The sequence below is a fragment of the Musa acuminata genome, chromosome BXJ2-7 (genome assembly GCF_036884655.1).
Source record: "Musa acuminata AAA Group cultivar baxijiao chromosome BXJ2-7, Cavendish_Baxijiao_AAA, whole genome shotgun sequence".
Lineage (NCBI taxonomy): Eukaryota > Viridiplantae > Streptophyta > Magnoliopsida > Zingiberales > Musaceae > Musa > Musa acuminata.
Genome location: NC_088344.1, coordinates 13643844 through 13658415, shown reverse-complemented (window position 1 = coordinate 13658415; position 14572 = coordinate 13643844). Strand labels below are relative to the sequence as shown.

At 51.3% G+C, this 14572-nt stretch overlaps 1 protein-coding gene across 1 annotated transcript; it reads right to left on the bottom strand.

The window, feature by feature from the left end:
- Positions 1-2653: 2653 nt before the first annotated feature.
- Positions 2654-14557, bottom strand: LOC135616352 (uncharacterized). The gene is made up of 2 exons (XM_065115538.1): positions 13293-14557; positions 2654-4493 (listed from the first exon to the last, which is right to left on the bottom strand). Exons 1-2 carry the CDS (start codon positions 14555-14557, stop codon positions 2654-2656), a joined length of 3105 nt encoding a protein of 1034 aa, XP_064971610.1.
- Between the last annotated feature and the right edge of the window lie 15 nt (positions 14558-14572).

The following is a 14572-nucleotide window of genomic DNA, read 5'->3' as shown; positions in this document are numbered from 1 at the left end:
CTCTCCCGGCCCTTGTTGAGTCTTCTGACGGGGAGGTTGCATGGGCCCTTGAGGCCTTGATGTGGCCACATGATCAGGACTCTTCTGTGAGTGCGTCATCGCTGGTCGGACTCCGGGAGCGATATGGCATCCCGGGGGACTACGTTCTTGGTGCGCCTGAGCCGGGACAACGGGCGTATGACCCGGTCCCAAAGGGCTTCGCCTTAACCCTAGACGCCATGAAGGCGGGTCTGCGCCTCCCCCTGCATCCCCTTATTGTGTCCTGCTTGTCGTTCTGGCGAATTTCGCCATCCCAAGTGGCGTCGAACTCCTGGCGTTACTTGGTGGTGTTCTTGGGGGAATGCCACTATGCCAATATCGCCCCCACCCTCCATCTTTTTCTCTCCTACTATCACCTCACCAAGGGTTCGGGGGGTTATTTTATGTCTGCCCGGAAGGGCTTCCGAGTTGCGGGGGCCCCCTCTAGTAATAAAGGGTGGAAGGGGAGGTTCTTTTACGTCAGCCGTGCACAGGACTGGGGTTTCGGGGTTCGTTGGTCTGCGAGGACGATCGATAACTCCACCCCGTGTTTGGGCAAAGCAGAGCGCCTCGACCTGGGGAGGCTCAGGGAGATTCTCCCCAGGTCTCAGGCCCTCTGAAACATGACCGAGGAGTGGTTGGTCGAGGCGGGCCTCAGCCCGATGCCTTTGGGTACGTTAGTTGTCGTTTGGTTTGGGTATTCATGTGGTTCTTCCTAGCTGCTGACGCTTTTCTCCTCCTTCGCAGAAATGGTGAACCTCCGGTCCCTCCTCGGAAGCGACGCGCCGCAAGCCCCTCCTTCAGCACCCCCGGCCGACTCGCAGGCTTCTCTTCCGGCGTTGCCGACCGACTTGCAGCTCGGCACGAAGGACGCACCTCTGGAGGTGGAGGCCGGGCGTCCTCGGAAGAAGGCAAAGGCGGCGCCTTCGAAGGGGGCTGGGGAAGGCCCTAGCCGGCGTGCGATCGGGAAAGATCCGCGACCGACCTCCGTACGTGATTTGTGTCGGCTACCAGCCGGGGACGGGGAGCCATTTCTGACTCGACTGGTGGGGGAGGCTCCGTCCGGGAGACCCAGCGACCCCCTAGTCGCCCGCTGGGATGGTTTGTCCCGGGGGGACAGGGTGTGGGCCGGAGGGGACCCCACCGTGACGTTCCTCTGAGGCGCGCTCCATCCTGACATGGCTCGGGATTTATATGTGCTGCCCTCGGAGGCGTTGCTTAACAAGTCCGCCCAGTCCTTAATCTGGGTAAGTACTTCTCCTTTTGTTTTGGCTAGTCTCGTTTGCCTGATGCCGCCCCCCTTTTTCAATCCGTTCTTACCCGTCGCAGGTGCTTCATTATGCGACGGCCCTGATGGACAGGGTGCACGATGCCGACCGTGTCATTGGGGGCCTTGTCAATCGCAACGCTGAGCTTCATCGCCAGGTCGAGGAGGTCCGGGCCGGAGCTGGTCCGGAGGCCGTGGCGGCTGCCGAGCAGCGGGCGACGGATCTTGAAGCGGAGGTGGCGCGCCTTCGGTCGGAGCTCGAGGCCTCCCAAAGGGCAAACGAGGGATTCCAAAAGACGATGAGGGTGGAGCGGACCAAGCTTCGCCTGGTGAAGGCGGAGGCGAGCACCCTCAGCAAAAAGCTGGAGGAGGCGAAGGCTGAAGCCAGGATGGCCTCGGAGGTGTTGGCGGAGGAGGCCCGACTTCGGCCCTCAAAAGACAAGGAGCTCCTTGAGGCATACAAGAGGTCGGAGGGGTTCGAGCTCGGGCTGACGCGGACGGGACGGGTGTCCTTCGAATATGGATACCGAGTCGCCACGTCCCGCTTCTGCGCTCGCCACCCTGGTCTCGAGATGGAGGAGAATCCCTTCGCTTCTCACCCCGAGGACCAGGGGGTGGACATGCCCGAGGAGGTCCCTTTCGATGATCGCCTGGAGGAGCCCTGAACCTCTCAATGATAAGAGGGGTTCTTTGTACTTTGTTTTTGCCGGTCTATTTTTGTGAGTCGGGTCCTGTAAGTTGACTTGCTTTCTATGCAAAAGAAAACTTTTTTTCTTCTCTCGTCTACTGCCTTCTTCTCTTCCAGGCGAAACGTTTCCTCCGAGGAAGGTTTCTTTAAACAAAAAACTTCTTAAGGTTCCAGACATTCCAGGTTCTCGGTAAGGGAGAGCCGTTCATCGTCGTGAGCCGGTAAGTACCAGGTCGGACCATTTTGGTGACCCGATAAGGTCCCTCCCACTTGGGGGCTAGCTTGCCCCTCGCTCGGGTCGGGTCACTGACCTCGGCCTTTCGCAGGACTAGATCGCCTAACTTGATCGGTCGGGGTCATACTCTTCTATTGTAGACCCTCGCGATGGCTCTCTGGTAGGAGAGGGCTTTTAGGTGTGCGTCGGCGCGTCGCTCCTCGAGCACGTCGAGGCTGGCACGAAGTCCCTCGTTCGAGATTTCCTCATCATAGCTCCTTGTCCGAAGGGTGGCGACAGCCATCTCGGGCGGCAAGACAGCTTCGGTCCCGAACGTCAAGCTGTACGGGGATTCTCCGGTCGCGGCCTTGGGAGTGGTGCGCAGCGACCACAGTACGCTGGGGAGCTCGTCCGTCCAGGCCAATTAGGCTGCGGACACTCTTCTTTTGAATCCGTCTAAGATGGATCAGTTGGTCACCTCCGCCAGCCCATTCGTCTGAGGGTGGGCCACCGAACTGAACCTTAGTTGGATGCTGTGACCGGCACAGAATTCCCAAAATCTTCCGCCGGCGAACTGAGGTCCGTTGTCTGTAATAATGGTCTTGGGCAACCCGAAACGGGTCACTAGGTTTTTCCACACGAACTTTTCCACCTGACGTTCCGTGATTGTTGCCAGCGGCTCGGCCTCGACCCACTTCGTGAAGTAGTCTACTCCTACGATTATGTACTTACGCTGCCCCGAAGCCGGTGGGAAGGGCCCGAGTAGGTCCAAGCCCCACTGCCCGAACGGCCACACGCAATCGATCGGGCTGAGCGGTACCGCGGGCTGTCGGGGCGCGCGGGCATGTTGCTGGCACGAACCGCACCGCTGTACGTAAGCTTTCGCGTCCCGGCACATGGTCGGCCAGTAGTAGCCTTGGCGGAGTGTTTTGTGTGCCAAGGTCCGCCCGCCTATGTGTTCGCCGCAAACCCCCTCTTGGGTTTCGGCCAGGACCGTCTGGGCTTTGTCAGGCTCCAAGCACCACAGGAGGGGATAGGTAAAGGATCGTCTGTAGAGCCGACCGCTCTCCTTGGTGTACCACGCGTGCGTACGGCGCAGGCGCCGAGCAGCGGCCTCGTCGAGGGGAAGGGTTCCATCCCGCTTGAAGCGCAGCAGCTCTTGTACCCACATGATCGGTGCACTGCCTGGGGTCGTAGCCGCCACTTCAATGGCGCGATTAGGAAGCTCCTCAACCTCCGGCCATGCTTCGGAGGTTGGCTTTGACGCCAGCTTAGCTAGCGCGTCGGCCCGCTCGTTCTCCTCCCTCGGAATATTAGACAACGTGAAGTAAGGGAACTTGTCGGTTAGGTCCCTTACCCGCGCCAGGTATTTCGCCATGGTTGCGTCCCGAGCTTCGTATCCTCCGCTGAGCTGTTCGGCCACGAGCTGCGAGTCGGTGAGGACGCGTATTGCGGCCACCTGCATCTCGAGGGCCAGCCTTAGTCCTGCTAGGAGTGCCTCGTACTCCGCCTCGTTGTTAGTTGCTTTAAACCCGAAGCGGAGGGAGCGCTCAAATGAGTGTCCGTCAGGGGCGAGGAGAACCAGTCCCGCGCCGTCACCCCTTGAGTTGTCCGAGCCGTCCACGTGTAGGGTCCAAGCTTCGGGGGTTTGCTCGAGACCTCTGTCCCCTGTCTGAGTTAACTCCGTGATGAAGTCAGCTACCGCCTGGGCCTTGACGGCGGTCCTGGGCACGTATCTTATGTCATGCTCGCCGAGCTCTACCGCCCATTTGAGGAGCCGTCCTGCAACATCAAATTTGGTTAAGACCTGCCGAAGCGGTTGGTCGGTGATGACCTCCACCGTGTGAGCCTGGAAGTAGGGGCGCAACTTCCGAGCCGAGAGCACCAGGGCGAGCGCGAGCTTTTCTATCGGTGGGTAACGCTCCTCGGGTCCACCCAGGACGTGGCTGATGTAGTAGACCGAGAGTTGTTGGCCGGAGCTTTCCTTGATTAGGACAGAGCTGACTGCGTGCGGTGAGGCCACCAAATAGAGACCCAGCTTCTCGCCGGGGGAGACAGAGGCGAGCCGGGGGAGGCTGGCCAAGTGTCGCTTTACTTGCTTGAAAGCCTCCTCGCATTCTAATGTCCATCGGAAGTTCTTCGAGTTTTTGAGCGCCTTGAAGAATGGGAGGCAACGATCGCCCGATCGAGCGAGAAAACGAGACAGGGCGACAAGACTTCCGTTAAGTTGCTGCAGGTCTTTCATCGTCCGGGGGGGCTGCATGTTGATTATCGCCTGCACCTTCTCGGGATTGACGTCAATTCCTCTTTCGTGTACGATGTGCTAGTCATAAGTGCCCAGCAAGCCAATCACGTGAGTGATGGCACGTGTGACTTGATACAGAATCTTTTTGCTTATTATATTTTGGCATATATCACTTTATAACTATTGCATAAATGCATATATATTGTGATGTCCTTGGATTTGTGCAATGGGAATCGGATCGTGATGAGATCACGATAATGAGATCGATTCACCTTTAAACACATATCCTAAATAATCCCGGTCATAGGTTACTCGAGAGGGACATCGTGATAACCGGATAGACTGGTGTGCTGTATACCCGTCCATATGATGGATGCAGCTGGTCTCATAACTGCTCGTGTAGGGACACTAGGGATACAGTATAGGTGCTCATTGGAGAATGAGTTCACTGATTGATCCGCTTACGGAATGCTGGATGGTTGATGATGCCTTATTGTCAGACAACGATTCCGTAGTCCTAGTGGTGTATCTGGTTCTTAGACTTGAGACACCAAGGATGTCCTGTATGAGTGCTCCACTCTTTGATACCAGACTTATAGGTTTGGCTGTTCCCAGATCTAGTACAGCTGGTCATTGGGAGTGGTAGTCGACCTTACGAGGGCTATTGAGTGTCGATAGAGGATCATCCACTCTCGGTATCATGAGAGGAATATCCCATGTGTTCTTGCTCAGACAAATCCCTGGCCAGGGTCATTCGGGTTGAGAGAGAAAGAGTTCTCCGGGAGAATCCGATTAGAGCGAGACTCGAGTAGAAACCGTATGGGTCTGACAGCACCATGCTCGATATACGGTCTCTGGGATATTAGATGGATGAGGGACTATAGGTACATGGTAACTGAGGACAGACAGGTCCAATGGATTGGATTCCCCTGTATCGTCTGGGGACTACGGCGTAGTGGCCTAGTACTTCCGTAGTCGATGAGTCGAGTGAATTATTACAGAGATAATAATTCACTTAGTTAGAAGGAGTTCTGACAGGTATGACTCACGGCCAGCTCGATATTGGGCCTAGAGGGTCACACACATATGGTAGGCATTGCGATGAGTAGAGGTTCGGATATGAGATATCCGACGGAGCCCTTGTCTTATTGGATGCAGATCCAATACCCACTAGGGAAAGGACCCATTAGGGTTTTGACACGGGATCTCTATAAATAGGAGGGATTCACAGCCTCATAGGCTAGAGTCTTTGCTTGCCCTTCCTATTCTCCTCTCCCTCTCCACCTCAGAGTAGGCCTGGAGTTTTGAGGAGCGTCGTCGCAACCCTGCTGTGTGGATCACCGCTAGAGAGGAGGACGCTTGACCTCCTTCACCCTCTCCTAAGGATCTGCAAGGAAACAGGGATATACGATCTCCCTAGGTAACACAATCTCTATACGCAGTTTTTGTGTTTTTGCGGATTTTGCGCACCAATCTTCGCACGACGATGAACATCTTTTTGGGAATCGGGGATTTTTGTTTTCTTGTTCTTCCACTGCGCATATGATGTCGCCCCCCCTATGATTCCCCAACAGTGGTATCAGAGCCAGGTTGTTCGTGCGAATGATTGGTTTTTGAACTGCGTGTGTTGTGTTTAGGAAGAATATTGACGTCAAAATCGTTGACGCAAAAGCAAGGAAGGGCAGCAACAGTTGCTGCCCTCGATCTGCATGCCTGCAGCCAGCCGCAGCCGCAGCCAGGCAGCACAGCGCCGGCGCATGCGCAAGCGCTGTGCCTGCAGCAGCCGGCCGGCGGTCTGCTTGCAGCAGGCTTGCGGCCGGCGGGGCTGGGAGCCCGCTCGGTAGAAGCGCCTGCGGCCACTGAGCCCGCGGGCAGAGGCGCCGCGGGGCAGCAGTGCGGGCTGAGGCACCGCAGGGCAGCGGCGCCTGTGGCCGCTGCTCCCACGGGCAAAAACCCCGCAGGGGCGGCCGCCAGCGAGGCAGCACCACCTGCGGGCGCTGACTCGCGGGCAGAACCGCCCGCGGAGGCGGCGGCGCCCGAAGAGGGCGCCCACCCGCAGCGGCATCGCCGCCAGCGGGCGTGCCGCCTGCAGGCGAGGGCAGTGCCCTCGCCCCGCCGCACAGGCCGCCGCCGGCAGGGTGGCGGCGGCGGCAGCAGCGAAAAGGGGAAAGGGTATTAGGGTTTTCTACGCAAAAGATAGTTTTGCCCCTCGGAATTTGAGAAATTCCAGTTTCTGTCTTTTGTCCAAATTACGAAAATACCCTTAGGAATTGAGAAATTCCCTATATATCCCTGATTTCAGAAAATATTAATTAATTAAAAGGTTTAGTTGATTATTATTTTTATTATTATCTAGTAGTCCTACATGATGATGATTATTTATACATGTGATGTATGATGAGTGGACGGATGATCATGGACCGTGTGATGTGTGTACTTGTGATTATTATTATTGAGGTCTGCGAACCTCCATTATATTTCTCGTTTATTGTCGGGCCTGCGTGCCTATGATTAAGTTGTAATCACATGAGGAGGCGCAGCGGGAGCGTGGAAGCCATAGCGGGACCCACGAGACGGACGATCGTGATGCATGGAGATGCATCAAGATGTCGACGGAACCAACGAGGACGAGATGGACGATCACAAGGCATGGAGATGCACCGTTGCACACATAGATCTTGATGTGAGTGATTAGGCCTACTGGCTCGGGCCTAATCATATTAGGTTGTGGTCCATGATCATCTGGTGTGATTGCTTATACACATACTAGATATGTATATATATTTGCATGCGATGTAGATATATATTAAATATGTATATGTGTGACATGTCATATTAGGAGACCAAATCATAGAAACATCTCTCGATAATATTAAGTCGGTAAACGTGAGGCAATTAGATTGACCCACGTGGCCTTCCATCGTTATGAGTAGGAACCGAATCCCGGTGTAGGTTGAGTTGGTCGAGTCCCTCGAGACTCACCTATATCGCGATTCGCTATCTTGCTTACGACATAGAGATGTCACCGGTGACCTGAGGGCATGATATGCTTGGTCGAGTCCCTCGAGGGTATATCATCAAATCAGACTCATCTTGTAACGAAGGTGTTGACTTAACCGAGCATCATGGTTGGTCGAGTCCCTCGAGGCCATGGTGATTCGGAGGTCGAACAGGACGGGAATCACAAGGAGTTGTGATCGGCAAGAGTTGTCTACCTTTTAGGCTTAGTGTGATTGGTCGAGTCCCTCGAGGTTACACTAAGACGCTGATTGGATCCTGATCCCCACTAGAAGTCTGCCGGAGACTTCCGTTTCACGTGCTGAGGGTGTCGCGTGACTCGTTAGTAAAATAGTGGGAGCATATTAAGATAGAAGTCCATATCTTGATAGTTTATTTCTTGCAAAATCTGCATGTTATTCATTTTTGCTACATCTTTATTTTCAGAAAATGTCGCTTTCAAATCCCTTACGTGGCATACTTGATGTCAACCGCCTCACTGGTCCAAATTATACGGATTGGCTCCGTAACTTGAGAATTGTTCTCACAGCGGAGAAAATCGTGTACGTCCTTGATACAGTGATGCCTACGCCCGAAGAAGGGGCAAGCGAGGATGAGATCGCTCGCTACGTGAAGTACATTGATGACTCCACTCTTGCTCAGTGCTATATGTTGGGCTCTATGACTCCAGAGTTACAGAGACAACATGAAAAGATGGATGCCAGATCCATTCTCCTACATGTCCGTAAATTGTTTGAGGAACAGGGAAGGACTCAACGATATGAGATATCCAAGAGCCTTTTCCGCGCTAGGATGACTGAGGGGACACCGGTTCAGAACCATGTCCTAAAGATGATTGAGTGGATAGAGAAACTCACAGGTCTAGGAATGGTCCTAGAGGATAACTTGTGTGTGGACATTGTGCTTCAGTCCCTACCAGATTCCTTTTCACAGTTCATAATGAACTTTAATATGAACAAGCTTGAGGTGACTCTCCCAGAGCTCCTCAATATGTTGAGGGAGGCAGAGAGTACTATTAAGAAAGAGAAGCCAGTTCTCTACACTGGTGAGACCAGAAAGAAAAGGAAAGCAGAAAGGTCCCTTAAGAAGGGAAAGGGCAAGGGCAAACAAGGTAAAGCAAAGGTTGCTAAGAAAGACCCAACAAAGGACAAAGGCCAGTGCTTCCACTGTGGTAAAGATGGGCACTGGAAGAGAAACTGCAAAGAGTACCTTGCAGAAAGGGCGAAACAAAAGCTTGATGAAGCTTCAGGTATATTCATGATCAGTCTCTATTTGTCAGACTCTTATGATAACACATGGGTATTAGATACCGGTAGTGCTTATCATATATGTAATTCGTTGCAGGTTCTGGCAAGGCCTAGGAGACTAGAGAGAGGCGAGATGGACCTCAAGATGGATAATGGAGCAAAAGTTGCTGTATTAGCTGTTGGCGAGGTCGCTCTACATCTGCCTAGTGGAGCTTTTATTACATTAGATGCATGTTATTTTGTTCCTTCTATTATCAAAAACATTATCTCCATTTCATGTTTAACAGTTAGTGGATATAAATTTGTTTTTGAGAACAATGGTTGTTCGATATTATTAGATGATAAGATCATCACGAAAGGAACATTGCATAATGGTTTATTTATGTTAGACACCACTCCACATATCATGAATATAAATGTGTCCAAAAGGAAACGAGATGAGTTGAACAGTGCATACCTGTGGCATTGTAGGCTAGGTCACATCCATGAAGGAAGGATTCAAAAGTTGCTAAATGATGGATATCTAGATCCATTCGACTATGTGTCATATGCAACTTGTGAGCCTTGCATTCGTGGAAAACTGACCAACTCTCCATTTAGTGGAACTGGAGAGAGAGCCACTGAGTTGTTGGAACTCATACATAGTGATGTATGTGGACCCATGTCAACTCATGCCATTGGAGGTTACTCCTACTTCATTACATTTACTGATGATTTCTCAAGGTATGGATATGTGTACTTAATGAAGTACAAGTCCGAGGCCTTTGAGAAATTCAGAGAGTATAAGAATGAGGTGGAGAACCAGACTGGAAAGAGTATCAAAACTCTTCGATCAGATCGAGGAGGTGAGTACTTAAGTACAGAGTTTACTCACTTCCTCAAGGACCATGGGATATTATCCCAATGGACACCTCCTTATACACCTCAGCTCAATGGTGTCTCTGAAAGGAGAAATCGTACATTATTAGATATGGTACGGTCCATGATGAGTTTCGCTGACCTACCCATCTCATTCTGGGGATATGCCCTAGAAACCGCAGCTTACTTTCTAAACAGAGTTCCAACTAAGTCGGTGGTGTCTACACCATATGAGATATGGAAAGGGAAGAAGCCTGATCTTAAAGTAGTTAAGATTTGGGGCTGCTCTGCCCATGTTAAAAGACACAACCCCGATAAGTTAGAATCAAGGACAGGGCGATGTAAATTTATGGGATACCCCAAGGAAACTTGTGGGTATTACTTCTATCATCTCGAGGACCAAAAGGTCTTTGTAGCTAAGAGAGCAGTGTTCCTTGAGAAGGAACACATTCTTGACGGAGACAGTGGGAGAATGATAGAATTGAGCGAGGTTGGAGAACCAAGCTCAAGCACCACTCTACAGCCCGAGTCTGTTCAGGTATCTAATACACAAGTTTCAACTTTACGCAGGTCTGATAGAGTATCCCATCCTCCTGAGAGATATGTGGGACATATTAGAGCAGAGGATGTAGAGGATATTGATCCTCAGACCTACGAGGAGGCTATTATGAGTATAGACTCCGGGAAGTGGAAAGAAGCCATGAATTCTGAGATGGATTCTATGTACTCCAATAAGGTTTGGAACCTAGTTGATGCACCCGAAGGTATTGTACCCATCGGTTGCAAGTGGATCTTTAAGAAAAAGATCGGAGTAGATGGAAAGGTAGAGACCTATAAAGCAAGGCTAGTGGCTAAGGGGTATCGTCAAAGGCAAGGTGTTGACTACGACGAAACTTTCTCACCTGTAGCAATGCTAAAATCCATCAGAATTCTATTGGCTATTGCAGCACACTATGATTATGAGATCTGGCAGATGGATGTGAAAACCGCATTCCTCAACGGGAACCTGGAGGAGGAGGTGTATATGATGCAACCTGAGGGATTCGTGTCCAAGAACTGCCCAGATAAGGTGTGTAGGTTGCTTAGATCCATTTATGGATTAAAGCAAGCTTCCCGAAGTTGGAACATAAGATTTGATGAGGCAATCAGATCTTATGACTTCGTTAAGAACGAAGATGAGCCTTGTGTATACAGAAAGGTAAGTGGGAGCGCTATTAGCTTTTTGGTGTTATATGTGGATGACATCCTCATCATTGGGAATGACATAGGAATGCTATCTACAATAAAGGCTTGGTTATCTAGACACTTCTCCATGAAGGACTTAGGAGAAGCATCTTATATCTTGGGGATTAGAATCTATAGAGATAGATCCAAAAGGATGCTTGGCTTGTCCCAGTCCAGGTACATAGAAACTATTGTCAAAAGGTTTGGCATGGAAAATTCCAAAAGAGGTCTCATACCGATGAGACATGGGATATCGCTTTCTACGAGTATGTCCCCAAAGACTCCAGAAGAAAGGGCGAACATGGATATGATACCTTATGCCTCAGCAATAGGGTCTATCATGTATGCCATGCTATGTACTAGGCCTGATATAGCGCATGCTCTGAGTGTCACGAGCAGGTATCAGGCGGATCCAGGCTTGGAGCACTGGAAAGCAGTAAAGTGTATCCTTAAGTACTTGAGAAGGACTAAGGATCTTTTACTAGTATATGGAGGTAATAGCCTTAAGGTTGAAGGCTACACTGACTCAAGTTTTCAGTCTGATGTCGATGATAGCAAGTCGAATTCAGGGTATGTGTACACCTTGAATGGAGGAGCAGTGTGCTGGAAGAGTTCCAAGCAAGATACCACTGCTGACTCGACCACAGAGGCGGAGTACATTGCTGCATCAGATGCAGCAAAGGAGGGAGTCTGGTTGAAGAAGTTCATCACAGATTTGGGAGTCGTGCCGGATAGTGAGGAGCCGATTTCCCTATATTGCGACAACAACGGGGCAATTGCTCAAGCGAAGGAACCTAGGTCTCATCAGAAATCTAAGCATGTTCTGAGGAGGTTCCACCTTATCAGAGAGATCGTGACCCGAGGAGATGTAGCAGTGGAAAGAGTTCCATCCGAAGATAACATTGCAGATCCACTTACAAAGCCATTGTCTCAGATTGTCTTTGAGCGTCACAGGGGTCTGATGGGGATCAGACACATAGGTGATTGGCTTTAGGTCAAGTGGGAGATTGCTAGTCATAAGTGCCCAGCAAGCCAATCACGTGAGTGATGGCACGTGTGACTTGATACAGAATCTTTTTGCTTATTATATTTTGGCATATATCACTTTATAACTATTGCATAAATGCATATATATTGTGATGTCCTTGGATTTGTGCAATGGGAATCGGATCGTGATGAGATCACGATAATGAGATCGATTCACCTTTAAACACATATCCTAAATAATCCCGGTCATAGGTTACTCGAGAGGGACATCGTGATAACCGGATAGACTGGTGTGCTGTATACCCGTCCATATGATGGATGCAGCTGGTCTCATAGCTGCTCGTGTAGGGACACTAGGGATACAGTACAGGTGCTCATTGGAGAATGAGTTCACTGATTGATCCGCTTACGGAATGCTGGATGGTTGATGATGCCTTATTGTCAGACAACGATTCCGTAGTCCTAGTGGTGTATCTGGTTCTTAGACTTGAGACACCAAGGATGTCCTGTATGAGTGCTCCACTCTTTGATACCAGACTTATAGGTTTGGCTATTCCCAGATCTAGTACAGCTGGTCATTGGGAGTGGTAGTCGACCTTACGAGGGCTATTGAGTGTCGATAGAGGATCATCCACTCTCGGTATCATGAGTGGAATATCCCATGTGTTCTTGCTCAGACAAATCCCTGGCCAGGGTCATTCGGGTTGAGAGAGAAAGAGTTCTCCGGGAGAATCCGATTAGAGCGAGACTCGAGTAGAAACCGTATGGGTCTGACAGCACCATGCTCGATATACGGTCTCTGGGATATTAGATGGATGAGGGACTATAGGTACATGGTAACTGAGGACAGACAGGTCCAATGGATTGGATTCCCCTGTATCGTCTGGGGACTACGGCGTAGTGGCCTAGTACTTCCGTAGTCGATGAGTCGAGTGAATTATTACAGAGATAATAATTCACTTAGTTAGAAGGAGTTCTGACAGGTATGACTCACGGCCAGCTCGATATTGGGCCTAGAGGGTCACACACATATGGTAGGCATTGCGATGAGTAGAGGTTCGGATATGAGATATCCGACGGAGCCCTTGTCTTATTGGATGCAGATCCAATACCCACTAGGGAAAGGACCCATTAGGGTTTTGACACGGGATCTCTATAAATAGGAGGGATTCACAGCCTCATAGGCTAGAGTCTTTGCTTGCCCTTCCTATTCTCCTCTCCCTCTCCACCTCAGAGTAGGCCTGGAGTTTTGAGGAGCGTCGTCGCAACCCTGCTGTGTGGATCACCGCTAGAGAGGAGGACGCTTGACCTCCTTCACCCTCTCCTAAGGATCTGCAAGGAAACAGGGATATACGATCTCCCTAGGTAACACAATCTCTATACGCAGTTTTTGTGTTTTTGCGGATTTTGCGCACCAATCTTCGCACGACGATGAACATCTTTTTGGGAATCGGGGATTTTTGTTTTCTTGTTCTTCCGCTGCGCATATGATGTCGCCCCCCCTATGATTTCCCAACACGATGAACCCAAGGAATTTGCCGGAGGCCACGCCGAAAGCGCATTTTGTGGGGTTGAGCAGCATGCCGAACTTGCGCAGTGTGGCGAACGCCTCGGCCAGGTCGGCAAGGTGCGTTCCGACTCTTTGGCTTTTCACAATCATATCGTCCATGTAGACTTCCATGTTCCTCCCGATCTGATGGGCGAACATCTTGTTCACCGTCCTTTGGTACATGGCCCCAGCGTTTTTCAGCTCGAATGGCATGACTTTGTAGAAGTATGCCCCTTGGTCGGTGAGGAAAGCGGTATGTTCTCTGTCTTCGGGCGCCATCCTGATCTGGTTGTATCCCGAATAGGCGTCCATAAAAGAGAGGCGCGCATGCCCGGCTGTGGCATCGACCAGTTGGTCGATTTTTGGGAGGGGGTAGCAGTCTTTAGGGCATGCATCGTTGAGGCTGGTGTAGTCAACGCACATCCTCCAGCTTCCATTGTGTTTTTTCACGAGGACTACATTGGACAGCCATTGTGGATATTTGACTTCTTCTACGAAGCCTGCTGCTAAGAGTCGGCCCACCTCCTCTTGTATGGCGCGTTGTCGGTCAGGGGCCTGGCGCCTGGGTTTTTGCTTCACGGGGCGAGCGTCAGGTGGGATGTTGAGGTGATGCTCTACGACCTCTGGGTCGACGCCCGTCATGTCTGATAGGGACCAGGCGAAGGCATCGGCATTTTCCCGCAGGAGACCAACGAGCTGCTCCTGTTCCCGCTCGGGCAGTTCTGATCCGATCTTGACCGTCTGGTCTGGCCGAGCGATTTGCAAAGGAATGTCAATGGTGGACCCGCTCGGCTCGGGATGGGGGGCCGTCTTTTTTGCTTCCCGCGGATCTTCCAGTGGTGGTTCGGTCCTGGCCCTCTTGTGCAAAGAAACGACGGTCAGGTAGCACCACCTGGATTCTCGGGGGCTTCCCGTAACTTCTCCGACTCCAGCATGAGTCGGGAACTTCATGGTTTGGTAGTAGGTTGAGATGACGACTCTGGCCTTGTTGAGGGTCGGTCGACCGAGTATGGCGTTGTAAGCAGTGGGGAGGTCGACGACCAGGAAAGTGGTCATCACCGTCTTCGACCTTGGTGGGGTCCCCAGAGTCAAGGCTAGAGTAATAGCCCCCAGGGGTGATATTGAATCTCCCGTGAACCCGGTGAGCGCTGAGCACATTGAGCTTAGGTTCTCCCTGGCCAAGCCTAGCTTCTGGAAGGCGTCGAAGTAGAGTATATCGGCCGAGCTCCCCGTGTCGACCATGATCCTTCTCACCTG

Bases quoted from the DNA above. Each gene is read 5' to 3' on its own strand.
- LOC135616352 (XM_065115538.1), bottom strand. From the start codon at position 14,557: ATGGTCGACACGGGGAGCTCGGCCGATATACTCTACTTCGACGCCTTC. The intron at 4,494-13,292 runs GTTCATCGTGTT...CGTACACGAAAG, and splicing joins GCCTCCGGCAAATTCCTTGG to AGGAATTGACGTCAATCCCG.